Source organism: Paramormyrops kingsleyae, chromosome 13 (genome assembly GCF_048594095.1).
Source record: "Paramormyrops kingsleyae isolate MSU_618 chromosome 13, PKINGS_0.4, whole genome shotgun sequence".
NCBI lineage: Eukaryota > Metazoa > Chordata > Actinopteri > Osteoglossiformes > Mormyridae > Paramormyrops > Paramormyrops kingsleyae.
The window spans coordinates 22,105,113-22,132,883 of NC_132809.1; the positions used below are offsets into that span (position 1 = coordinate 22,105,113).

Consider the following 27,771-nt stretch of genomic DNA (forward strand, 5'->3'; position numbering starts at 1 on the left):
ACGCTTCTTCGATCGAGAGTTAGCCCATCATCTAGTTTCCCTTGCATATCTCATATCAACCACATGGCGGAGCTGAGCACCACCAAAGCAACAATACTGGGAAAATTCCCTTCGGAGGCCATGTGTCAAGCTCCAGACCGAAAACGTATTAGCAATGCTAGTATAAACAATCAATACAAGAAATCGAGTCGTCTGGTACTTTTTCCATGTACATAATTTGATATATTTTATTCCGCTCAATACACTAATTGTAGCATCAGTGTTTCGTTCTTTTGCAAAAGAAGCAATGGAATTACAGACTACATTATTTCACACTTAACCAATTAATAATAACGTTGATCTAACATATTTTTACAGTGTTTGCAGCATGTGCATTCTATTGTTTTGCTTCCCCATTCATAACATAAATCCCACCTTTATAATAGCCACCTAAGTCGATAATTGGTCGATTTCTTCTTAAAAACTCCGCCTTCCCTGAAATGGCTTTTCCCTATTGGGCAGCTCCCACGTTTTCATCACCGTCTTTGCCCTGATTGGAGGATTTGTGTGACAGTTACATTTTCTCCCCGCTTTTTCCCTTAGGATACCGAGGGGAGGAGGAGGAAGAGTAGCTTGGACAAAGTGGAAGGGTACAAAGAAGCGGAGGGACATGGTGGAGTTTACCAAGCAGAAACGACACGCTGCCCGAATTGCTCTTTAGCTGATCGCATATTTGTAAGTATATTCCGGTGCCGAGGTTCCAATCTCGCCCACGCCGCCGATTTCTCTTCATGTTTTTATGCTGGTTGTTGACAAGCTGGTTAGCCCTGCAGCTAGTCAGCCAGCTACAAGTTGGCTTACAGAAAAGTTTAGGCTGACCACGGACTTTCGATGTGATGTTTTCGCGATTGCCGATATCTGATGAACGGGCACTTCTTTCACCGTAAAGGGACTTGGGGGGTAACTCGCCTGCCAGCCGATCGCATTATAATCGCGCTTGCCATCCCGGGGAACTCGGCTTACTCTGATTAATTGGCTCCCTTATTAACCAAAATCGATCCTGCTCTATATCTGGCCCGTTTTGTTGCACAGTCCGTCATCTGTCGCTTCTGAAACTGCTATTTTTTTAACCGCGATCATTCCTCGCTGTCAGACCTGTTCATTACTTTAACTTAGCGCCGAACAGTTCGCCCGTAGGTGACAGGTATTGCCGAGTATTAATATGTGTTCTATACAGGTAGATGCATTCTTTCGCTACATAATTCACTGGATCCCGTCTTACTGACAGCTCGATCTGCAGCTTTTGGGTTCTTTTACTTTTGTAGTCGTACCTCCAAGTATTACTCGCAAGCAACTTTATACCGAGGCTGTAATGGCTCTGTAAATGCTCGCCCTGCGCTGTCTTCACCATAACCTCCTCTTCTGGGCGTGGGGAGGCTGCTCCGTTTACTGCAGTACGTGTCCCTCATGTCATCCTGGTTGCAATGTTAGATCGGCCTGATTTCTAGATGATCCAGGAGATGAGCGGCGGCGGTTATCGTGCCTCTTCCCCAGGCTGTGATGTGGGCAGTGTAGGTCTACCACCCCCCACAAAGGGCTTGCTGTCCCCAAGTGGAAATTCGGGCTTTTTGGGAAGTTAATCAGGTCTGCTTGATTCACCGCCAGGTCTGATGGCTTGGGTGGTGGAGCACCACCGTACCAGCTGATCGGCCGGTGAGTAATGCGGTGTGTCCCCTGTAAAACATCTACTACAAAGCCTCCTAGAAGTGCTACAGCTCTGCTGAAAACTGCCATTACAGCAGATGAATCGCCATGCCTGTTTCTCTGTATACGTCACCTGTAGACTGAAAGTATTTGTCACGATTAATACTCTAATATAAAGTACAACAGAAGCGTCCCTCGTGGACTCTGATCAGAAGAGTTAAATGAGTTCATAAACATGATTAGTTTTTGTACAAGCTGTAAATTACAGGTGAGTGCATACAGTATAACTCTGTTTTAAAAGAGAAAAATTCTGAAATTACTATTCTGATTTTACGCTTATGGCCAGATTCCAATAATGGTGAAATACTGTATTTGTCTTTCAAGTAAGAGGCTTCTTTTGAAAGGAGTGAGGAGTGGGTGCTGTGATTTCAGAAGCTACGTGTTAATGTTTTTTTTTAAATATATTAAATACTATAAAAATATTTTTTAATGAAGATAGAGCTGGCCTGAAAAGGTGGATGCGCCGGGACTTAAGTATCTTAAGGTTTAATACCTTTTTGCGTCAAGCTAGAGAACAAACATTTATAACAATTTTATGATGACCTGAATTTAGAAGTTATAGTTTGCTGCTAGTACACAGCTGGTTTGGCTTTTATGATTTTCCTGCCCGATCAGTCTTGTGGGCTTTGCAAACAGTCTGGCAGATTTGCAGTGGATTGTGGGAAGCAGCCCTGTTTACTGTACGCGCTGCTGGTGAGGGCCGCACATCTGCCTTCCCCGGCTGCCCCATGAAAAGTTTTTATTTGTCATGTGGAATGTCACGCGGCTCTCAGTCTGCCATTCCCGTCATTCCGACACTCAGCTGGTCGGTTCATGATTTGCTGTGCTGAAATTCCTCTTTAATGTTTCCGGCTAGCAAGAGAATGTAAAAATCAGATTTTAAGGATCTTTTAATTGGTCCGTGGATTAATTAATAAGAACTTCCAAAGCAATTAGACCGCAGGTCCTTAAAGGTCTCCATGAATTGTGCAGAATGTGTAATTGGGGTTTTGGATTATGGTTTCCAGTTTTCTATGCTGTTTTTGTCTTTTTTATGTAGTCAGGGCCAGGCTATTTAAACAGAAAGCGAATTGACCTGCAGAGTGAGTGTAATAATCCCTGTCATGAGTGATGAGCCACTCGTAGGACTATAAACACTCAGCCACATTCACGCACCGGGTGTTTCGCAAATTAAAGCATGTCGGACCCGTTGCTGTTTATCAGGCGAACTTTGTGTAAAATGCTTAGATGGTAGTTAAAAGAGAGTCTGGGTGAGCAAATTATCCCTATTAAAATTATCGTAAACACTCCCCTTGCCCGCACGTTATCTATTAATGCACATACCCGAGGGACCTGCAGGAGAAGACGCTCGCCGCTCTGCGTCGCCTACCCAGACCTGGCGGTCATCAGTCGTCAGTCTGACACCCTTTTCCCGAGAGCCACCCCATCGGCATACAGATGCCCCCCCTCCCCATTCCACTCCACAGTGTGGTCGCTCGTAAATTAACAGATGTTTTCCCATATAGAACAAATTAGCCTCTAATCATCTGGATACTGGTAAGGATTTGTTCTCTTACATCTTAAAATGCACCTCCACCACTACCTGAAATGAGATTTGCATGTATAAGCTTCTCTTGAATTAAGTCACAGTTTGTATGGCACTGAATGGATTTTTTTTTTAATTACTTGTGCGATCAATAGTCATTTCAGTATCGTTCATATATAATAGATGGGGCTGTGAAGCGATACTTTTGCGTATCTGCTCTTTGCTGTGCAGTCAGCATGAACGGGGCCTGCCGGATGACCGCATCTCATGGAAAACGTTCCAGTGCGGATGAAGATTTCTCCCACTTGCTTGTTCAGCTGGCTTCCCTGTGATCTCATCTTTATTTAACTGACTTTTCTTCCTCCCTGAAGCAGACCCCTGTTTTCGTGGGCTCCACCGGAAGCCCTCCTTAATTGATTGTTTCGCCGGCATGCCGGATTTTGAGACTGCTGCTATCCCTCTGTGCATGCCGTCTGTGCTCGTCTCTCTCTGCAGTGGTGGGAGAAGCCGGCAGGATGCTGTCCCTGCCGATTGTTTCCCAGCAATTAGGGGTTAAGCCCCTCCTCCCACGGTCACGCATCCGCCCACCCGACTTTGCGGCAGAGGCGCTCATATGTGACAGCCCCCCCCAGTCTTGCGGTCCCCGATTGGCCCATCCGTAAAGCTTTTATCAACCGGCGAGATGCAGGAACCTGGCCCGGGCTCCGGCTGCGGTGTCCTGGTGACTCCGGCTGCCTGTCGCCTAGACCGGCGCTCACAGAGGCCTTCTGTGCCAGCGGGCCATTCAGTGTCGCTTTTTCGCATAATTTATCTTGCCTATCCTTACAAATGAGAAGCCCCCCAGGTTGGAAGGTACGAGGGAGGTAGCCGCAGAATACCAACACATCGAATGAAAAGGCGGACCTTGAAAGAACATTCCGTTAAAAAAAAAAATTATAATAAATGATGGAGTTAGGGGCTGATTTGATAATGCCTTTTGTCTCCATTGCTTGCCAGATGGGCAATTAAGAGATGTCATTCATGCGCGTGTGAATATGTAGGAAATTAGGCATTCTGTACACAGTGGATGATTCAGCAGTGTTGGCAAGGCAGGAGGTGGCGGTGTCCAGCAAAGAGAATCCACGAGAAGACCCGCTTCACGACGGTCATTAACGTGTCTCACCCACCCACCCAGCTCTCTCTGGAAATGCCTGGCATTCACCGCCAGGCTGTATGGGTACCTCGTTAGTCATGGGGCTTCCCCTGAAGGAGGGCATGCTTTTTATATATATAAAACCATGTTTCAGCCTCAGGAAGCCTTTGGAGAGCATGTATGTCTGTGCGATGACTGTTCTGTTCCTCCCCCGTCTGTTTCATGGACCTCAGAGGAGCCCTCTGGCTGTGTGGCCCCTAGGGAGACTCCTGCCGGGGCCCGCAGCTCGCAAGGGCCCAGATGCAGCAACCCCCGCGGCTCTTCGCCGTCAGTGCCTGTGCCTGGGTCAGCAGTTTCTGCCTCCGTAAGTGGGCAAAGGAATCTTATGAGCCCCTCCCACCCACAATCCCCCCACCTACAATCCCCCCCCCCCCCCTTTTGGCTCCCTTCCCCCTTGGTGCACGTTCCCGTATCACCCCATTGGCATCACCATAGGCCCATCCTCGCCCTGGTCACCCTCCCGTCGTTTTTGTCCCCCCCCCCCCCATACAGCTAACCAGAACTCTTACCCTAAGTGGTCTGACAGTTGGATCCTGCCCTCCGACTCGCCATCCAAACATCGCTGCTGATTGTCGCGCTCTGGCTAGCTTAATGCTAGGAATAGCTGTACTGCAGTAAGGCTGCTTCTGAAACGCACATCTCTGCTGGTGCCGCCCAGGGAGCTCAGCCCTCCCAAGCGAGGCGTTCTACTCCCACAGGAAATGACACACTTTCACCAGCCGTGAATAGGCTCTCTATGGACCTTTAGAATATTTTGTTGTTTTTTGCCTTGTGCTTGACTTGAAAGGCTTTTATATGATTTTACCTTGTCTATTAAAAAGAATGGGAGCTGAGTGCTGAAAATATAGAGGTCATCGCTACACGGACTCTAATCGTATTTGTCATTAACTATTCCACGTTTTGCAATTGGGTTGTGAAAGCATACGCCGAAACTTGGTTGTGGGATGCCAACTGGGACAAAAATGAGAACTTACCAGACACTTATCCAGATGTCTGTGGTAAAGTTCCCATTAAAGTTAATTTAATTTTAGATATGGCATTGGAAATGGCCCCAGTAAAATAGTTTCTCCTCTTACAGTAAATGTAGTAAAGACCTCTCTGCTGAGTGCGATTAAGTGACCTTGCAGAGGATTCAGGGTCATGGAACATGAGTTATTCTACATTTCCTCTATTCATCTGCAGTATGAGCTCATCCACGTGTGTCAGGTTCACTGTTTGCTGATTCGCTGAGTCACTGTTTGGCTGAATCCAGCGATGTATTTTATCATCCGCAATAACAAGCTAAACATGAAAAATAAAAGTGAGGCCGCAGTAGCTGTAAGAATAATTAATATGGTGCCTTGCAAGTGAGCCAGATTCGGAATTGTGAACCATTCAGGGAAAATGTCTTCTGACTGGATTGTATCCTGAATTGATATTGGGTATTTGGAATGGGTATTTGAAAATGGTCGATTGAGGTGGTGAGTTATTTCATCCAGCCTGGCTCACCCATTAGACACCCCGGGTGCTGACTGCCTTTTTTCATGGATAATAAACTATCGTGCTGAAATGTGTTCATCAAGTGTGTACGGGCGGTGGCGATTCAAAGTCATTAAGGGATTTGCAGTTGTTCTCGGTGAAACTCGGCGTAGCGGAACACAAACCATACACCGCCCAGTACTCTGCAAAGCAGAATCAATTGGTATTTCTATAGACGGGCTACTGGAAGAAATCTTACAAAACAAGAACGAGCTAATGATTGGGAGTGACGTTCCTGCGTTTGATCTATCGTGATTTCCAGTCTGATCATAAACATGAGCCACTGGCATTTGTGGTTCTGAAAAACGTTGCACAGGCAGATACATGGATGCATGTTGGGTTTCCACAGGGCTTCCTGTTTGCTTGTATGGATCCAAGTGACTTTGTGTTTGACCACAGTCTGACCATCAGTAACGTATTGTCTTCTGTGTCTGTATTTGTTTTGATAATTGAATAATCTTTAGTTTTTTTTTTCCCTTGTGTCGATGGTGCTTGCATTGCCTGCCTGTTTGACTATCAACGTGCTTAATGAAGCCCAATTGTAGTTGGACCAATTCCCTGCATACCCTCTGTGTCTCCAGCACCAGGACTGACAAATATTTGATTATTTAAAGTTAATTTATGGTTTTACTGTCTCTCTCCCCTGTCAGCTGGACACTTAGGGACGACGGAATCTCCGGAGGAACGTGAGACTATGTCTGTTACCGTCCATGAGAATCGCAAGTCACGGACCAGTACGGGATCCATGAACATATCCTTGTTTCATAAGCCGTCGCACCCGGACAGCGTGCTGACTCACCTGAACACTCTGCGCAAGCAGCGCATGTTCACTGACGTGACGCTGTGGGCGGGCGAGCGCTCCTTCCCCTGCCACCGCGCCGTGCTGGCCGCCTGCAGCCGCTACTTCGAGGCCATGTTCAGCGGGGGCCTGCGTGAGAGCCTGGACGGCGAGGTCAACTTCCGCGACTCTGTGCATCCCGAGGTGCTGGAGCTGCTGTTGGACTTTGCCTACTCCTCGCGGCTGGTTATCAACGAGGAAAATGCAGAGTCATTGCTGGAGGCTGGAGACATGCTGCAGTTCCATGACATCCGTGATGCCGCTGCCGAATTCTTGGAGAAGAACCTGCATCCCTCCAACTGCCTGGGCATGATGTTGTTGTCGGACGCCCACCAGTGCAAGCGGCTGTATGAGCTATCCTGGAGGATGTGCCTGCTGCACTTTGAGGCTCTTTGGGACACGGAGGACTTCCATAGCCTCTCCAAAGACAAGCTGTTGGACCTCATCCTTAGCGACGAGCTGGAGATCGAGGATGAGAAGGTCGTGTTCAGTGCTGTGGTGCGCTGGGTACGTTACGACCTTGACAGACGGAGAGAATACCTCCCTGAGCTTCTCAAGGGCATCCGCTTGGCACTACTACCCTCAGATTACCTGCTGGATGACGTGGCATGTGAGGAGCTAGTCAAGTCTGACAAGCGCAGCTGGCAGATCGTAGAGGAGGCCGTGCAATGCAAGCAGAGGATCCTGCAGAACGATGGTGTGGTCACCAGCCCATGTGCCCGCCCCCGCAAGGCCGGTCACACACTGCTCATCCTGGGGGGTCAGACCTTCATGTGTGACAAAATATACCAGGTGGACCACAAGGCTAAGGAGATCATTCCTAAGTCAGACCTACCTAGTCCCAGGAAGGAATTTAGTGCCTGTGCCATCGGTTGTAAGGTCTACGTCACTGGGGGAAGGGGGTCCGAGAATGGGGTCTCAAAAGATGTATGGATATACGACACTGTCCATGAGGAGTGGTCCAAAGGGGCACCCATGCTGATCGCCCGCTTTGGCCATGGTTCTGCAGAGTTGGAGAACTGCCTCTATGTGGTAGGGGGTCACACAGCCATCGCCGGCGTCTTCCCGGCCTCCCCGTCAGTTTCCCTCAAACAGGTTGAGCGATATGACCCTCTCACCAACAAGTGGTCTATGATGGCTCCACTCCGGGATGGTGTCAGCAACGCAGCTGTGGTCAGCGCCAAACTGAAGCTCTTTGTGTTTGGCGGCACCACGATTCACCGGGACAAGGCCTCCAAGGTGCAGTGCTACGACCCGGGGGAGAACCGCTGGGCCGTCGCGGCCGAGTGCCCGCAGCCCTGGCGCTACACAGCCGCCGCCGTGTTGGGCAGCCAGATCTTTATCATGGGCGGGGACACAGAGTTCACCGCTGCCTCCGCCTACCGCTTCGACTGTGACAATAACCAGTGGACACGTGTCGGCGACATGACTTCCAAGCGGATGAGCTGCCATGCTGTGGCATCGGGAAACAAGCTCTATGTGGTCGGGGGCTATTTTGGGACGCAGCGGTGTAAGACCCTGGATTGCTATGACCCTACCTCAGACAGCTGGAACAGCATAACCACTGTGCCTTACTCACTCATTCCCACTGCATTTGTTAGCACCTGGAAGCACTTACCAGCCTAACGCCAACCGTGTGGATCAAGTGGCTGGCTAAATTGGGTAAGAGCCTCACTTTGCCTTTGAAGGAGAGATGTTTCAGAAGTTAATCGTTCCATTTTAACCTGTGTGGGAGGTATGGCATGTTTGAATGCGGTTAGTGTGCCAATTGATACCTGTGGTCGTCGATCTATAGAAGATTGTGCTGTTGATGCATCTTGATCATGCTCTTTGCACAATGGGGGATGGAACCTTATTGCATCCAAATGAAAGGGTTTAAGGCCTTGGCATTTGCACAGAGTACAGCCAATCCTTGCACAGATAATTGCACTTCCATTCCCCCAGGTCTGCTTTTGGGAGCTGCACAGCCCTGTAGCCCACGGATGAAGCGAGTCCCCCCCGGCATTGATTTGTGATCCTCATTACACGAGTCTCTCGGTCGATTAGCCATTAGCTGTCGAGCTGCGGTACATGGCCAAGCATGCTCTGTCTGTGTAATTACTCACCGGCGATTCAATAAGGCAACAGTTACCAGTTCCCAGACAGAGACTAGGTCTGTAGATTTACACCATGAAGGGGGTCTAATTCCATTTAAGAAGTAACATGTTTCACGCTCTTAAAATTTAGATTTATGTCTCTCTCTCATCGGGTCTCACCTTCCTCTCACCTTTTCGTCTGCTCAAGCGTACTAGCTGTGTCTCCTTAATTGAATTATAATGAAGTCTATTTCATGACCTCATTTGATTAAGGGAAAGTAATTCAAGTTTTAGGGCGTTTTGAATTGTCTACCCATATTTTTGGGAGCATAATGTCTGCTTTAATTTAAAGAAATTAATACATATAATTCATGGAACCTATGCTATTTGTCATGCAATGCTGACCAGAACGAAGACACTAATAATTCAGCGTACTGCGTAGGAAAACTTAATGATGCATCATGTTAATGTTTTAACATAAACCCTGTCTGATGGCTCATTTCTGTGAGCTTTGAAGCCGTGTGTGCACCAGGCGCTGCATCTGTGCACATGTCTGTCACTTTGAGAATGCTCACCTCCTGTGAAGCTGATCAGGGACTCAAGGAGGGGGGGGGGGGGGGTGGTCACAGATCGAGTCCAGACTAGAGCCACCACCCTGGGGACAATAGACGGTGCCAGTTAAGGACTGGGCTTAATGGGATGGCAGGTGGTCCGATGTCCTAATTAAAGGGTCCGACACAGATCTGACCCCCCTGGAGGTCTGCTGTCACTCCAGTGAGGGACGTTTGCCATGGGGCGTTGGTCTTTTTGTTGCCGTGCCAACTCTGCGCCCAGCACTGCAGGACAAAGGAATTTTGATGGCTAAGTGCTGCATTCCGAGCTAAATATCCCCGATAAGAGGTAGATGTGGATCTACAGTGTCATTTATTTCAACACCCTTCCTGACATGCAGTACTGTGCAAAAATCTCAGGCAGTCGAAGGAAATGTTTAATTTGGGTAGTAAGCATATATTTGTGCAGGAAAAAAAAAACAATTTAACATTAGAGCATATACAATTTAACAGTAACAAAATAAAACCAATAAGGAAGAATTTCTTCTGTTCTCCAAAAAGTGATTGATAACCTTGTTGGGGAGCTGGATGAGCCCCTAGCCATTCCTTATATTTGTTAGTAACTCGTTTAATTAATTGAGTTAACTAATGAAGTTATTGAGGTATTGTTTAGCCAAACAAGGTTAGGGGATAAGATGGGTGCTGTAAATACTGGGGTGTCTTTTTAACCAAGCTGACACACTCTAACAGCCAAAAATATCCTAGTTTAACACCAAAATGAAGATCTTTTAAACATCATTTTCTTTGACTGCCTAAGCCCTTTGTACAGTGCCATAGCTTCCTAAAAGTATTTAGCACCTAAAATAGCATCATCATGAGGGCACGGCCTGTCATCGAAGGAAGAGCTGGACTGTGGAGATGAGTGACCACTCTGACCCTGTGCGGCCCCTGCCTGGCGGGAGCTGTCACACTCCTGCCCCCCCCCAGCATCCTGGCCCCTCCCGACTCTGAATCGACTCGGCATCCCCATGCTTGTAATTTACCATCCTTTAGACGGCCCCGGCCCCCGCCTTCCCATTTCTGCAGCGTCTCTCATCTCACTGATTTCCTAAGCAGCCATTAGCTTTGTCAGGTGACTTTGGAGAATCAGCGTTATTGGCCAAGTATGTTTACATGCTTCTCTACTATACATGCATGACAGCTCGACATACATGCAGTGGGCAAATACATTTACATGCTGTATGGTCACGTGTGTGTGTGTGTGTGTGTGTATATGTATATATATGTATGTACTGTGTGTACATACATATATGTAAACTTATTGTACCAATCACAGTATTTATTCCAACAATCCTTGCAGTGATATGCAGTTTTAGTGCCATTATAAACCACACAAGCATTTTATATATATATATATATATATATATATATATATATATATATATATATATATATATATATATATATATATATATATATATATATATATATATATATATATATATATATATAAAATGCTTGTGTGGTTTATAATGGCACTAAAACTGCATATCACTGCAAGGATTGTTGGAATAAATACTGTGATTGGTACAATAAGTTTAGTTATTTACGACCATGACGCCATGATGTATTGCATAATAAATAGCTGTTGGCTTTCTAATGCCTAAGTAGCCGTTAGCTTGGTAAGGCAGCTTTTGTAAATAGCCACTTGCTCCCTAATGTAGCTTTTCTAAGTAGCCATTAACTTTCTCATCGCCTCGCTTCCCACCTCCGCTTCTCCCTCAGCTTATTTAGCTGAGGCTAAAGATTGATTCGCAGTGACTTCTGGGCTCCTGGCTGCCCCACTGTGGAGTGGAGTTGACTCAATGGGTCTCCCATGACAGGTGGAAGACTGGCAGGAGATTTACATAACAGATGTGCTCATTTCTCTGTGGTTTAAAGTAATTATCACCTGTACTACTGACAGAAATCAGATATTTTTTTGATATCTGTGATGGGTTGGCACCCTAGCCCGGGTTGTTCCCTGCCTTGTGCCCCTAGCCTCTGGGATAGGCTCCAGAGCACCCCCCCCCCACCCTGAATAGGGCAAGTGGTTACAGAAAATGGATGGATGGATGGATGGGGAAAAAATTATAATAAAATTCTATTAATGTCACAAAATACAAATGTATTACTAAGACTGAGTCTTTCTGTCAGTATATGAGCACCTATTCTGTTATGCAGAGTTATTAATAAATATATTAAAGAGAGCAGATTGCAGGTGTCCTGTCTAGGCTGGTGGGTTAAGCTGACAGGTGAGTTAAGGACAGCCGGATGATGATGGTACAGCAGTGAATGTCAGGCAGACCCCTGTGGTCCAGTCCTGAAATGCATTACTGGGCTATAGGGTAGCTCGGTGGGTGGCTCCACTGCCTCACACCTCCAGGGTCACGGGTTCAGGCTCCACCCCACCTGTGTGTGTAGGTGGGCGTGTGTCTGGGGCGGGGGGGTGACCCAACACTGTGTCCTCCGCAGCTCCACGCTCACTGTGACCTTGTCCCGGATAAGCATAATTATTTGGGCACCCTTGGTAAAGATGACCAAAAAGGCTCTGAAAAAATTACAATTTAAATAATTAAATTGATCTCACATTCAGAATATGCGAGCAGTCCAACCTTTCACTGAGGGAAATTTCCAAAGAAAATACATCATTTTTCTCAAGACACACATGACACTTATTGGCACATCTACATACTTTGTTAGTGTTCTTGCGTTCTCCCGTCTCCCTGTCCTCTACGAGTGCAGCTGGGGGTCAGGTTGTCGTTTGTCTGGCATTTGCAGCAGATTCCAGGTCAAGGCCTTTGCTCAGCCTGCCAGACAGCGGCCCTGCAGAGCTGCACGTCACCTTTAGCGCTCCCTCCCTTTGCCATGGTAACAGAACTGAAGCCCCTGTCATATTACTGGATGAGATGGGAGAGCTCACTTAAAGGGCCTATTCCTCCAGATCTTTCCAGAATCTTCAGAATCCTTACAGTTTATCTGTAAACTCCCTGTGTGGCACCCTAGGAAGCTTCATTGTCAGCGCCCCCCCTAGGCAGCAGACAATTCCCCGTAATGGGCTGACCAGCACTGGGTTTAGCTCAAGGGACTGGGATGGCCGCTGCAAAACCTTCACTCTGGTCAGTGAGTCATTTCTGTGTAGATTTGTAGTAGGCTGGCAGTCATTGTCCTGCTGAAAGGTCCAACGCTGTCGTAACCTAGCTGGCTGAAAGGTCCAACGCTGTCGTAACCTCCTGGCATTAGGAGGCCAGGTTTTAGTCTGAAATCTCTGGATATTTGATGGTGAGGAAGATGCCATGAATCCTAACAAATTTCCCAGGGCCTTTGGAAGGAAACGGCAGCAGAACATCACAGCAGCACTGCCATTCTTCACAGTGGGGATTGTGTGGTCTTTTTCACGACCTTGACTCATTTTACACTGAACGCATGTCTGATGATGTTTTTACTAGATTTTTGTTTTATCTAACTGCAAAACCTACTTCCTAAAAATTCCAGTGACTCTGGGTGCTTGTGCTTGTGGTTTGACATCAGCAAAATTTTTTCTCGCAAATCTGTCAAAGCGTTTCTTGGCTTGGAGATGGCGTTTAATTGTAGTTTTGGAGATTCGGTGCCCCCAGGATACCATCATCTGCTGCAGTTGTTGCAAATGTGATCCTCGAAGAAGATTTTGCCTCTGAATTCATCCCCCTCGCTGTGCGTGGAGGTAGAACGGCCCACTGTGAGGAAGAATCTTCATAGCTCAGCGTATCTGAGATGTCCTTATTATTACTGTAATAGTGCAAATGGGAATGTCTGGGTAAGCAGATGTTGTTATAGTCATTGTCAGATTTCCATCATTTCATTTGTGTATTCTGTGATGGATAGAAGAGTTCGGCCTGTATGTTACCTTTTAAGAATTCCATAATTAGATGTGCTTGTAAAAGATACAATATGATTGTGAATATTTGTTAATTAGGTTTTATGAGAATTTATAGGGGTGCTAATAATCGTGACGTGTGTTCTAAAAAAATATATATTTCTTTGAGTAAATTTACCTCAATGAAAGCTTAGATTTCTCTGATAGTTTGACTGTAAGATCCATCTAATAAAAAAAAAGGGTTTTTTTCTATCGCCTTTTTTTGGTAATTTAAATTAGGGCGCCCGTACTTCTGGAGAGTAGTATATCACGTTTCTGTGAAGTAAAATAATTAATCGTGCAGATTTCATTCAGAACAACATGAATGCTGATCCGTGTGTAAAATTCTCTTAGAGTTTCAAGTGGAGCATGTAAAAATAAGCTTTGTATTAAGCTTTATGATTATGATGATAGGCCTATTGGTTACATTAAAGTATAATATGACTGACTGACTGGGGATGATTTTCTCTCTTTTCTTTAAGGCAACTAACACTACTACACAGTCCCTTCATTTATGTAATTGTTCCTGTGATTGTCGTGTCGTTTTACTAAAGCACACATCCAGCCTAGCTGGCTTGCTACGTCATTGTGCATGTTCACTGAGCAGGTATTCTCAGTTCAGCATTATCTTCACACCTGTTGTCTTGTGTTGATTCTGAGCTGTTAGTTTTGGCCTGATGTACTTGACTTTCATTTCCCACCGTCGTGATCATCTCCAGTCCTCTACAGCTTCTGGTGACCCATTTAGACCCCTTAAAGATATGTCGTGTCCCGTTGTTGGTTGTCTGCTCAACGTCTGGCCCCCAGACTTTGATCTGCTTTCCATGTGACTAAAGCAGACACTTCAGGCTCTTTTAATTAATTCCTCAGTCTTTGGATTAACTGTAACTCTTGTGTCGTCCTTGTGCCACATGTCATGTTAGGAACTTTTAATATATAAAAATTGCCAATGGTCACAGGCTGTCTATCAAGGAAGGGGGCTGTTGGTCTGATTGGTAAACAAACTGCTCACTAATGAGTGCATTAGGCTTGGCCGGTATCTCATTTTTCATACTGTTCAGACACCATACCCCAGTATACGATATTTCCACAGTACGGTCATCCATTTACTGTAATGTCCACAAATGCTTGTGTCCGGGGACCCATAAGAGCCTCAAGAAAATTTATCAAGAGACATCTGAAGCAGATATAGTGGATGTTAGGGCTGAACGATTTATCGTTTTCAAATCGAAATCGCTATTAGCAAATCGCAAAGGTTGCGATTTAGGATATGCATTATACCCATTATGCCCATGAGAATAGTTTTACAAATTCATGCCATCTTCCTTGTGTGCCAGCCATGCTCACCAATCAGAAGTGGCTCAAGGCGACTGTGTATACACCCACAAACAGCAAACACGTGAAACCCAAGGAAAACATTACATTTCTGGCACTGCTGAGCTGTAACTGAATTACCTACATATTTCATGGTCAGAGATTGTTTACAGAAAGATCCTATTATTAGGGCTCCAAGCTGCATAGGGCTAGCATTTGTTTCTCTTACTGGAATTGTTTTATTTTTATTACTTTATTTAACTTGACACAGTCACAGCTTTTGTGATAATTTTTTATGCTTGATTCTCTGCTAATTCAACCCCTGTGTACATGGGACTTTCAGGAAACATTATTACTTTAGTAAGGGTAAAAAGTGGTTGAGCCCTGTTTGCAAAACAGCACTTATACTGTATATCATAAGATACAATTTATCTGACCTCTCCCTTACAATGATCAAGAGAAGTCCAGATTGACTTACACCCTCACTTCAGTGGATGCCTGAATTGTTAGATGCAACGCTATTCTTGTTTTTTGACATCTTGGCGATATGTTCTCCCCACCTCTCAGTTAATTTTGTCACCTAGACTTTAAAATACTGCAGTATATCTAAAACACTGTGCTGTAGTGTATTACTGTAATAGCACCTAGTTGGCATTCAGGCAGTGACTGGATGCGGACACGATATCTCTGCACTTTGCCTTAAGTCCATTGAATTATGCACTCATGTTGAAAATCAGCTGAAAATGATACCAGCCATGTTGAACTTAGGCCTGTGTGTATTTTGACACTTGCTCATTCTGCTTTTTGAAATCATGGCAAGCAGACGGGACAGTGACAGAAGCATGTGAGGCAGCACGAGCTGCTGAGTTCGCACACAGCACAGGAGGTTCCTTCACAGTGAGCGTCTCATCTCTGCCATACCTCTGCTTTTGGGCTGTTCTTCTGCGTTCAGCTCACCTGAAATGTTAGAGATTTGGCTCCTGCCTGATGTCATCCAACTTTCTAAATGCCAGCCCCCCACCCCAAGAAACAAACACCCACACACTTTCTCGGTAGGTCCCATCTCAGCAACCAACCCTTCCCAAAGGTAAATTCAGCTTTTTTGAAATGAATTCCGTTTGTATTGTCTCCTGTGAGATGGCGCCATGGTGTGTAGACAGTCCCCGTATTACGAACATCCGACTTAGACAACTTGTACTTGGGAACGGACAGCCATAAGCCTATTACTGTATATAAAACATTCGGGTTAAGTACAATGGTTCGTGATAATGAACACACACTACTTTGATGCTTCAGAGGTACGTTACAATACTGTATGTAATTTTACTATTACTCTGATTATTACTACTACTACTACTACTACTACTACTAATAATAATAATAATAATAATAATAATAATAATAATTATTATTATTATTATTATTATTACTATTACCTGTATTATCGCTGCCCCGACTTTCCTACAAAATTAACTTAAAGACAAACTTAAGGAATGATCTGGTTTGTAACCTGGGGACTGCCTGTATTTGGGGGGGTGTTCAGTAAGGCCAAGCAGTGGGATCTGGGGGGGGGCGTGCTGCTCTGACAGGAAGGCAGCTGCCGAGCTATCAAAGAAGCAAAGTCACCCCATCTGTACTTTCATGCCGCAGCTTTCATCTCCGTGGGGGGGGCGATTATGCTGCCAAAGGGCCAGCGGCACATGGCCGCTCCCCGCTCGGGATAAAGGTGTCCTCTGAATTAATGAGGCTGCCAAGCGACTGGGTCTGTGCCTGAGCCCCCCGACTCCAGGCCCGTCCTGAACCATACTGTCGCCATGTCGAGACCCATCACTAATATCCAGCTGAACGGATCACTCCAGTACTGGGTGGGGGGTCATTAGCAACAGCCTGAACGAAGAAGTGACCTCGATTTGCAGTCGCGTAACCATATATACAAAGAGCTGCTATAGGGCTGGGCACTGTATCGACTATTTATGGCACATAAATATATCTCCAAATGAGACATAGGATGAGACAATGCTGTTTATACACTCAGTGACAAAAAAGTTAAGCACATAGAAGTAATGTTCTGATTTGGATGTAATTTGGTACACGTGCAGACCAGTGATGGGTGTATCATACCGTCTTGTATTGTGCAGTTGCCCGGAAACTTCGCCCAATGTTGGAACCAATGGTCACGTGAGGGCACCAATACACGTCGTGAAGGTTCTGGTCACCGAAGACAGACCACACCAAGGGAGGATTGTCGTACTTTGTGCCAAGCCATAGGGTATGACTTCAGGTCATCTCTGGTAGTGATTCTGGTAGTGTTGTGAGGCCGTTGTGTGTTGTGAGGCCATTGTGTGTCCCGTCTATACAAATATATTGAATTGAATTGATTCGGGGGACCCTGACGGCACAGCACTACGTTAGTGACATCCTGCGTCCGCATGTCTTACCCCTCCTGAGACAGCACCCTGGTACAGTCTTTCAACAAGACAACACCCGTCCACACTCAGCACGTGTGTCTGGACTACCTGCATCGTGTTGAGGTCCTTCCATGGCCAGCCAGGTCCCCCGATCTTTCCCCATCCGACCATGTGTGGGATCAGCTCAGACGTCAACTCAGACCCAGTGCCAATCTGCAGGATCTCGAGGGCCAGATACAAAAGCTGGGGACCGACTTGCCATAACAGCTGTATGACTCCCTTCCACACCGTATCGCTACATGTATCCAGGCCTGGGGGGGTGCCACACCCTACTGACATGGGACCAACAGTGTGCCCATAGGTCACATGACCTTTCACCACATGCAGATTAATTTAATTTCCACCACTCCGTCTGGGTGCTTAACTTTTTTTTTGTCACTGTTTCTACATACTTTTATTTTACTTTTAAAATTAGCGCTGTCAAAGTTAATGCATTAGCATTGAAGCTATCACCATTATTCACTTTCGACTCAATTACTCGATTTGTCAAAAGCATCAAAATTTGCCTTATTGATTACTCTGCAATGTGGCAGAATGAAGATGCATCACAGAGAATGAGGGTCCAAATAAAGACCAAAAGCCTCATTTATGTGGAAGTACTTCAGGCTTGGGGAACTTACCCAGTAATGCAAGGTTAGCCATATATAACTTAAAGCTATATGCTATATTGACAAAAGTACAGGAACTACAGGAACTCTCAGGTCATTCCATTCTAAATCCATAGGCATCAGTACGAAGTTTTGGTTCCTCTTTGCAGCTCTAACAGATGCCGCTCTTCTAGGAAGGCTTTCCACAAGTTTTAGGGTTGTGTCTGTGGGAACTGTTGCCCGTTCATCCAGAAGAGCATTTGTGAGGTCAGGCACTGATGTTGGATGTGAAGGCCTGGATCGCAATCTCTATTGAAGTTCATCCTAAAGGTGTTAGATGGGGTTGAGGTCAGGACTCTGTATGGGCTGATCGAGTTCTTCCACACCAAAGTCACCCAACCACGTGATTATGGATCTTGCTTTTTGCACTGGGGCACAGCCATGCTGGAACAGGAAAGGGCCTTCCAAACTCATCCCACAAAGTTGGAAGCCTAGAATTGTCCAAAATGACTTGGTATGCTGAAGCATTAAGAGTTCCCTTTATTGGAACTATGAGGCCCAGCCCAACCCCTGAAAAACAACCCCATACCATTATCCCTCTTCCTCCACCCCCCAAATAATCAAAACCAGCTAATACAACCCCCCCTTCCCCCAATAATCATGTCTCCCCTAAATGGGTGGAGACCTCAACCCTCCCAATGTTCAAACCAAAATTACACCCTTGACTCCATCCAACAGCACATCCAGCGCTTGGCATTGCGCTTGGTGATGTGAGGCTTGCATGCAGCTGCTCGGCCATGGAACTCCATTCCATGAAGCTTCAATGCACAGTTCTTGTGCTGGGGTTAATGTCAGAGAAAGTATGGAACTCTGCAGTTATTGAGTTAACAGAGCACTGGCGAATTTATGCACAAGGCACCTCAGCACTCGGCGACCCTGCACTGTCGCTTTACATGGTCTGCCACTTTGTGGCTGTTTCTGTTATTGCTAAACGCTTCCACTTTGCAATAATACCACTTACAGTTGACTGTGGAATATCTAGCAGGGTATTTCACAAACTGACTTATTGCACGCAACACGGGACAGTACCATGCTTGAATTCACTGAGCTCTTCAGAATGACCCATTCTTTCACAAATGCTTGTAAACCTGACTGCATTGCTAGGTGCTTGATTTTAAACGCCTGTGGCAATGGGTCTGAATGAAACACCTGAATTCAATGATTAAGAGGCGTTTCCAAATACTTTTCTCCATATAGTCTATGTGCCCTTCAGCCTCTTGGGGTGGCTTAGCCAGTCTTTCTACAAATCCAAATCAAGATAGATCTCTGCTAAAATGAAGGCTACAGTTGTTGCTTAGCCTCATCGTCTTACATAATATCCTACATAATAACCATGTACTTATTTTTTTGTGAACATATTGTGTGTTGGGTAGGGTTGAACGATAATAGAAAAAGTTTCCATTGTGACACTTGATATTTTTGCAATAAATATTGTGATACAGTCGGCCCTCTGTAGCCCACAGCTTCCCTACCCATGGGTTCAACCAATACCTATATCCACATTTTTTTTTCTTGTCATTATTCTCTACCAATACAGAATAACAATTATTGGCATAGCATTTACATTGTATTAGGGCCACGTTTCTGAACCACTGGGCCGCTACAGATTGGGCCGCGAATTTAAAATCGACACTGGCCATTGGTCCGAGTAGGGCTGCCAGCACCATGCTTAACTGCGGCTATAAATATAGTATAAAAATACTGTAAAAAAAATATGTAAAGATGTTTAAGTAAAGTCCCTACAAAAGTGAATAAGATGTGTTTTTTTACAATGTAATCAGTAAAAAAAATGTTTTTAATTGGCCAGCTGGGGCTAATGTCATTTGAGCCAACTCAGCCCACATGTAAATGTGATGATGGAGAAGTTTCTGAAGCGCAAAGAAAAAGTTGATGCTGTGGTAAACAAAAAGCCCAATTTTTTTTTACAACCCAGAATACATGAGATATGGATTTGCCAGGGGAGGTGATGACACGGAGCCCAAGGCACAGTGTGTGGAGTGTGGATTAACACTTTCAAACGAGACTCTAAAACCGTCAAAACTCAAGTGGAATATCGAAACAAAGCACCCAAAACTTGTCGGAAAACCATTGGAGTACTTTCAGGGAAAACATGATGGTCTACGACTGCAGAAGCAGACAGCGACTTGGTAGCTAGGCATGTTGCCCAGTGCAAGAAAGCTTTCACCACGGCTGAAAAATTGGTGTTGCCAGCCGCCGTCGATATGTGCCGTGAGAAATTAAGAAAGCACTATTATTTTAAGAATTTAGATTGCAGTTGCAGAATTGTGCTTTGAAACTCTCTAAATCAGAATATTAAAGTTACATTTTTGATATATGTTTGTTCCCAACACAGAAAAGGAGATAAACACTGACGTCTGCTGAAGGCTCATTTAGTAATTTAGCAGTTTTGAGATTTGTTATGTATAAAATAAAACTTTTATATATCTGCAGTTCCCTGTATGTTGGTATCTTTTTCTGAAATGTAAATGTTGTTTTTGTGCCAAAGAAATTAAACTTTTCATTAAATATTAATAAAATACTTTCTTATTAAATATCATCTATCGGGGCCCCCGTGGGCCTTGGGAACGTGCTGTGACAGACAGGTGGCCCTTAATGTTGAAAAGGTTGAGAACCATTGTTTTAGGGTATTATGAGTCATCCAGAGATGATTTAAAGATGATCCATACAGAGGGGGGGGGATATCCTTTGGTGACCATTTATTGTTTGCTTTTCTTCTCCTCACTCATTTTTGCAAAATTTTGCAAATTTCTCACAAAGTTAGTCAAACAGAATGGAATAATTGTGATTGGCTCAGAGAGCGCATGCAAAGACCATGCAGATACAGCAGTGGTAAATTTTTGACTGATTTTTTTTTTACATATACTAGATAATGTTGAAAAGGTACCAACAGTAATATTGTTTTGTTTCCTGTGACAGAGTAAGAATGTATTAGTGTGACTTATTGCTGGTCCCAGCCCAGCTCATGGTCCTTGCGATGTGACAGTTGCATGCGCATAACATGCGTAGTATTGTGGGTGGTGCAGTGGCGCAGTGGGTAGCGCTGTTGCTGCTCACTGCTGTTTTGTGCGTGAAGTGTGTGTGTTCTCCGCGTCTCTGTGGATTTATGCCACAGTCCAAAAACTTAAATAATTGTTCCTAAATTAACAGTGTGTGTGTGTGTGTATGCCTTGTGATGGGTTGGTGCCCTACCCAGAATTGGTTTGTCTCCCACTAATTACAATTTATAATGCATAAACATTATATTTTAGGTATATATGTAATATGCATATGAGCAATTACTTGATTAATCATCAAAGTAATTGGTAAATTACTTGATCATTATTATAACCCTAGTTAGCAAAACACATAATTTCTCTGTTTGAATAGTGTGGGCAAAGACCTATAATATTCCTTCCTGGGTGTAAACAATGTGATATCTTTGGCCATGATGAATTCACGCCTAATTCAAACGAATTTGAATTCAAAGCTAAAATCCAAGCACTGGGTTCTCACGGGGACGCTGACGGGGGGGGCAGAGACGAGGAATCATTGTTACTTGGTTAATTTTATTAGCGGATGAAAATATCATACTTTGCATTGTTCGTTTTATTTTATTGAAGGTTAATACCTTAAAATTAGTATGTCTCCAGCCTCACCCTAACCACGGTTCACATGTGCATAATGAACCATAGGGAGTGAACCAAACAGTTTGATAATATACCAGGTTAGAGCTGGGCGATATGGCAAAAAAAAATATCACGATATTTTTCCCTGTATTGACCGATATCGATAATTATCAATATTATAGTTTCACAATGCTGTTCCATGTAATAATCAAAATAATAATAAAAATAACCCTATTCTGCCAAATAGAATGAATACATTGAAATAAACAATATTAGTAAACAAATACTTATTTTCCAACAAATTTTACTGTTTACATACAAAATTCCCTTAAAATTATAAAAGGTTATTGATTTTCAAGTATTCAAAGAAATATAGCTCAAATGAACAAAACCATATAATAATGTAACAATGTGCAAAACTGTATAATATTGCAAATATGTTAAAGGGCAAACATAAAATAAAGCAGGAAAGAACTGACTGCAACTAGTATCTTCCTCTATTCTTGGTCTCTTAAAAACTTTTTTAAATTCTGAGGTAGAAAAGTATCTAAACCAAACAAAAACACTTATTCATAAAAATGCCAAATCATGGTTAGACTTTTTTGTCCGGCGCTGCAAAACGTCACCACTGGCCACCATGTCACATGGTACAAAATCCTCGCGAGAGCAAGACGACTTGAGACAGACTGTGCAGCACAAACTGGAACCGCCTCCGTGACGACACAACTTTGCCCTTATTGGCTGAAGATTTTAGTCACACGCATGACGTTTGTATCCCAGGAAGTTCCAATGCGTTCTCTGCTATTTCTCCTGAAAAGCACGTAAAAGCAGTGAGAACTGGTTTTCAGTTCATTTACCTGGTAAAATAAAGTTTAAATAAATTACATAAATGCTCTAACAGTACACGTAAGTTAGTGATTTATTTATTGTTAGTTACTGTAATGTTGCACTGCTTTATTTGTTTAATCGTCCAGTCTGTGAAGAAAGCATTCAAGTAAGAATTGCATTGTACTCTGTACATGACAATAATAACTTTGAATCCTTGAAATACATGTATTTGATCTTTTTCCTGGCAGCTGCCTTTTTACACAGGGCCACTATACACAATAGTTTTATTCACTGCTAACAGTTTGTATCAGGAGCTGGTTATTGTAAAAGAAGTAATGTGCATGCAGGTGATATTTGTATAGATTTATCTACACCCTTCTGGCAGTGCGGTCATTGCAGTCAGGTCTCAGACTACGAGGAGTAGAAGTTGTCCGACTTGGCTGCAGTCAGTTTATACTCCACTCCTGCAGCCGCTGGCAGATCGCGTTACACGTTGCGTCAGCTGCAGACAGACCTAAGCCCAAGTAAAACGCACCCATTGGTTCTTTAAGTGAGGATGGGCATAATTACAACGTCGTCGGTGATTGGCTGTTGTGCTGGCGTTCAGTAAACCTCTGCTCGATAGGCCATTGAGTTGTCTGTCTCAGGGCATTCACTAAAACGGAGCGAACTTGGTTGATCGAGATTTATAGTTTGTGTGTATCATCGTAATCGTCCTCATTTTTTATTGATAAAAAAATCGAGATCGTTTTATCGCCCAGCACTATACCAGGTACTGTTACACCCATAATGTAAACAGCAGTGTGTCTCAGCGGTACACTTCTGATCCGATTTCCCAAGACACTTTTTAAAGTGTAAAAAGGGTCATTGATATATTTATTTTTGTCTTTGAGACTTCTGTTTGGAATAAAGATAATGTGTGTTCTGAGTAGTTACAGTTGTACAGTATCAGTCAAAAATCTGGACACATCAGTTTTTAGAGCACTTGTCATATTTTAGCTGTGTTATTCCCCTGATTCTAAAAGGCCTTCAGGCAATGAAGTAATACATATCAAATATTACAACCACCAAATTTTAGACTCTTTGAAATAGCCCCTTTTGGCTTCCATGACAGCGTTGCAGACTCTTGGCATTTTTTCAGTCAGCTTCCAGATGTGGCCACCTGGAATTGCTTCTCCAACAGTCCTGAAGGAGTTCCCATAAATTATGGGCACAAACTGGTCACCTTACTTCTTAGTCTTCGATCCAACTCATCCCAAATCGGCTGTATCAGGTTTAGGTAGGGGGGGGATTGTGGGGTGTAGGTCACCTGTCACAGCACCCCAACTCTCCCCTTGTTCACTAGATAATTGTTACTACACAACCTGGAGGAGTGCTTAGGGTAGTTATCTTGTTGAAGAACAAATGATTTTCAGTAGGTGTGTCCAGACCTTTGACTCACTCTGTATTTAAACAAACACGGAAGGAAAGCCTGTATTTGCAATTTGTTTTGACGACACTGTGTTTTAATAATAATAATGTACTTGTGTCTTACAACTGAACATTTCGCCCACTTAATAAAAAATACCAAGATACTTATCATGCATCACTATTCTGCCTATAAATACAGACATACGGTTGTTGGTCGGTATCACCCAGTCTTAAGCTGCTGTTCAACCAAGGCGAAGGACGGCCTCACCTTCCAAACACAACTGGGCACTGTAATGCCGGCCCACAGTAACCAATGAGCGGAAGCATTCACTCTGCTTACATTGATATGAGAATACATGTGTATGAAACCTGAATCTTATTCCCATTTTCAGCCCTATTCTTACAATTTAAAGAATTTCAGCAGGGATGTGTCTGGGAGATAATAGGATTAGTGTCGGCCCCGGGGGGGAGCGCCCGGCTGAAGCCACTCTGGGACACTTACGACAGGGAAACCGGTTTATTTTGCTTGTAGTAGCATTTTTACTAATGCGGGTTTCCGAGTGTCAGCATTTTGAGTAACAGCACTGCCTCTCCGAGCTGTAACCCTGAAGCACTGCTATTTCATTCTCTTTCTGTTTTTTGTCCTGTTCCCTGACAACCATGGTCTGATTGCAGTTGGGTGGAGCTGACTGCCCAGGCCCGTCACTGAAAGGCTGTTTTGCTCCGTGCTCTTGCGGGGTCACCGATCGCCTCTGACGTCGGAGCTTTTTAAGTCTCTGTCAGGCCGCCGCTCCTTCTCGTCCATGCTGCGCTCCGCTAAACCAGCTAATTAGCCTCCCGCGCAGCCCTGGCAGGGCTGAACCGGCATCTGCTGCTGCGTAAACGCAAGCCGTCTTTGCAGCGCAGCCTGGGGACAGTCAGGGATTTCCGGAGGACCCTGCGTCTTGTCTTGGAGGGGTCCTCAGGGATTACAGAGAGCACAGAATGCCACGTGGTTACACACACCCACACATCAGTGTTTCCAAACCTGGTCCTAGGAGACCCACAGATGATCCACATTTTTGCTCCCTCACAGGTCTCTGGGAGGGAGCAAAAATTGTGGACTGTCTGCGGGTCCCTGAGCAGCAGATTAGGAAACACTGACGTAAATGGTCACTACAGCACCTGAGGCAGGACATCTGCATGATCAAAGGACACATGCGCAGCTGGGCATAAATTCTTACAGCCCTGTGTCTGTGACACAAGCACGTGCGGCCATCTTGGGAATCGCTCCCTCCAGCGAAAGGCGTACGGCATGCAGGCTGCCCAGCTCTCCACCCCTTCACCACCGTCTCCCCCAGCTCGTCAGACAAGCCCGCACTCGCCGACAGGCGCGTAATTAGAGGCTGCGGAGGTGAAACCCCGCAAAGCACCGCCTGACACCAGCGATGCACCCTGAGACGAGCGCCTTTCCCGTCGCCGGGGGTTACCGTGCATAGTTTCTCTGCGCTGTCATGGCTGTCATGCAGCTACATGTGGCGGGGACTGGGCCGCGCTCGTACGCCACCACCGGGCCGCTCTGCTCGCTGTCCTCTCCAACCCGGTTTATTTTTCACTCGTGTTTAGCATTTACAGGTGATTTATGTGGCTGGACGCTGTGATCCCTGGTGATGAAATTGGGCTGCTGCTCACCGAAACACTGCGATTAGCTCCTCACGGGAAAACAAAATGTGGGTTTTTAGGCTGCATACCCGCTGTGGTTTGCCATTTGGAATGAATCACGGCGCGAGCCCGGTAAGAACTCCCTGCGCTTATGCAGAGCCCCACTCCAAAGCTGCCTGCCACCATTGGGGGGCGTTACGTAACCGCCGCCAGCCACCTCGTGCTGCGTTTTGCCCGTCGAGGAATGAAGAGGGATTGGCTGCAGAGCAGGGTTCGCTGAAGCCGCAACTGAAGCCCCCAGGACGTGAGCTGCAGCCAGAACTCCTTTGGCATAGATCCAGATCCAGTGAAGACGACACCTCTGGCGATTGGATTACAAGGAGCTTAGCCTCCTACAGAAGGGACGGGACCTTAAGTGAGGCGTTTCGGGGTCCTGGCGAGGCTGGCATGGTCATGGAATGGCGGCAGTGGGCGGGGAACCTGTCCGCACGCCGCGGCCCACGTTTCACCATGCACCGCCTCGCTGATCGCGGTCTGACAGTCTCACCATCACAGTCCTCCTCCATGCTGATTATAAAACCACTGTTCTGTGAAGACAATGAGTTTATTAGTCACATTCCTCCACATGTGATTGGGACATGCTGCAATGCTGTTGTTCTCAGTAAACTGACCAGTAGGTGGCGTAACGGCGAGGGGCCTGCAGCTGTTCATCCAAGGGCTGCTCGCTGTAATTGCAGAAAGGATGGCCGGTACTGGGTTTTCAGGCGCCAGTCAGGGAGAGAGATCCAGCTGGAGGGCACCTTGCCTACGGTTTCTCCAGAACAAGAAACCTTTGGTAATGCAGGACAGCCAGGTAGCGGCATGGGGGGGGGGGGGACTCCCACTTTCATCAGCCCCCGGGCTCTTTGTGCCGCCACCCAAGAATGCTTTGGCCCTGCGACCCTGCAGCTCCGCTTGCCGCAACACAAGCAGAATGGAACGTGGTGGGGGGGGGGGGGGGGGGGAGGTGGTTGGTTGCCGTGGCAGCCAGGGAGAGGGTGGTGCCTGTGAATGTGAAGCTTAGGTTTGTGCCTGCGCGCTCCGATGGCTTCTCTCCCCTGATCTCGACCTCCTTCTGTCTCGTTGCAGGCCTCCATCTCCCATTTCGGAAGGGCTTTTTCCTCCCTGCTCCGAGCGCAGATCCAGGGTCTACCGGGACTGCCGGTCACCACCATCACCTCCCCCTCACCTCCACCCTCCTCGTCCCGGATCCGAGCAGCACGGGAGTCAGGCGCGCCTTTGGGGCGGATGCCATGGCCGGGGTCGCTGCACAAAGCTCAATGCATACCTTGCTTCCTGGCAGTTGCCATGGAGACAGACTCTACAGAACACCGCATTGTTGCTGCTTCGCTCCCCCCCCCCCTTTCCCCCTACATATCTTCCTATTGCAGATTCTCAGGAAGCGGAGAAGCCCCGGCTCAGTCCTGGGTCCAACGTTTTCACCGAGTCTCTGAATGCAGGCGCTGTAGCCAGTATCACGGCCGAATTTGCACAGGGCCGCCGTGCCAGTGGGGGGTTTAAGCCGCCATTAGGTGGCGCCGCGAGTCTGGCGGCGTCTGCGCAGTGCCCGGCTGTGGGAAAGTCCTACTCAGCTCTGCAAAAAATAATAATGATAAAAACACAGGCGGGGGACAGGATTACTGGAACTTAATTACCTTTTCAGAGGTTCATAAAAAGTCTGGCGAATCAGAGGACTGATAAGGTGTCACCATGGTTTACCAGAGGGTCGGGTTTATTACAGGTTATGTCTCCCTTTTGGTACTTTCATGACTGACGTGTACAGTATTTGATATCTGTGAAACGCGGAGCATCACTGCCCGCTGCTCGCTGGCACAAACCTGCTGTAAGCTTCTCTTCAGCATTTGTTGTTTTTTTTTTGGAAATCGCTGAGATTGAAATATCGTTTGCCATTAATATATTCACCTTAACGATGTACGATTTGCACTGTTTCGTCCGATTCTGGCCAACTGCTGGGGCACCTTGTGAACGGAACGCCCCTCTGAACCGTTTGGAAACCGCATGGCGTGGTTTGACTCGCCGACATTTCAGATTCTCTTTCTTTTTCTGGATTCGGGGTTGGCAGCATTCAGATGAAGTGTTCACTCAAACAGTGTTTTTTATTTTTTTTTTGTGCCGCCCTCAAATTGAGCGGGGGGGTCTGTGAAAAATAGATTTTACTGGCTTTGTCATGGAGTGAACTCCCTGTGCCTAATATCTTCAGCACATACGATGACTTTGCACCAGCGACAGGTCTGCCTTGGCTGAGGGACGTGTCAGCGGCTCAGCCTGTAATCACGGCATGAACAATGAGTGCCAGCCTTCCTCTTCATTCTACATCTTACCTCTCCTATCGACGCACCTTTGTGCTTTGAAGTGAAAGAGTAAACATCAAGCCTTTGATTAAACTTGTTTCAAAAATAAA

At 45.7% G+C, this 27,771-nt stretch overlaps 1 protein-coding gene across 4 annotated transcripts; it reads left to right on the forward strand.

The window, feature by feature from the left end:
- Positions 1–577: 577 nt before the first annotated feature.
- On the forward strand, positions 578–27,771 carry enc2 (ectodermal-neural cortex 2). 4 transcript variants are annotated; one of them, XM_023815385.2, is made up of 5 exons: positions 584–714; positions 1,645–1,692; positions 4,634–4,764; positions 6,629–8,478; positions 26,439–27,771. In XM_023815385.2, the coding sequence occupies exons 3-4, from the start codon at positions 4,701–4,703 to the stop codon at positions 8,440–8,442; spliced, it is 1,878 nt and encodes a 625-aa protein (XP_023671153.1). In that variant the 5' UTR covers positions 584–714; positions 1,645–1,692; positions 4,634–4,700; the 3' UTR covers positions 8,443–8,478; positions 26,439–27,771. The 4 variants fall into 4 exon arrangements, with proteins under 4 accessions (XP_023671155.1, XP_023671153.1, XP_023671152.1 ...); XM_023815384.2 differs by lacking the exon at positions 1,645–1,692; XM_023815386.2 differs by lacking the exons at positions 1,645–1,692; positions 26,439–27,771 and adding an exon at positions 19,739–20,305.

Coding starts and splice junctions, on each gene's coding strand:
- enc2 (XM_023815385.2), top strand. CDS start 4,701: ATGCAGCAACCCCCGCGGCTCTTCGCCGTCAGTGCCTGTGCCTGGGTC. Junction 4,765..6,628: donor GGTCAGCAGTTTCTGCCTCC/GTAAGTGGGCAA, acceptor CTCCCCTGTCAG/CTGGACACTTAGGGACGACG.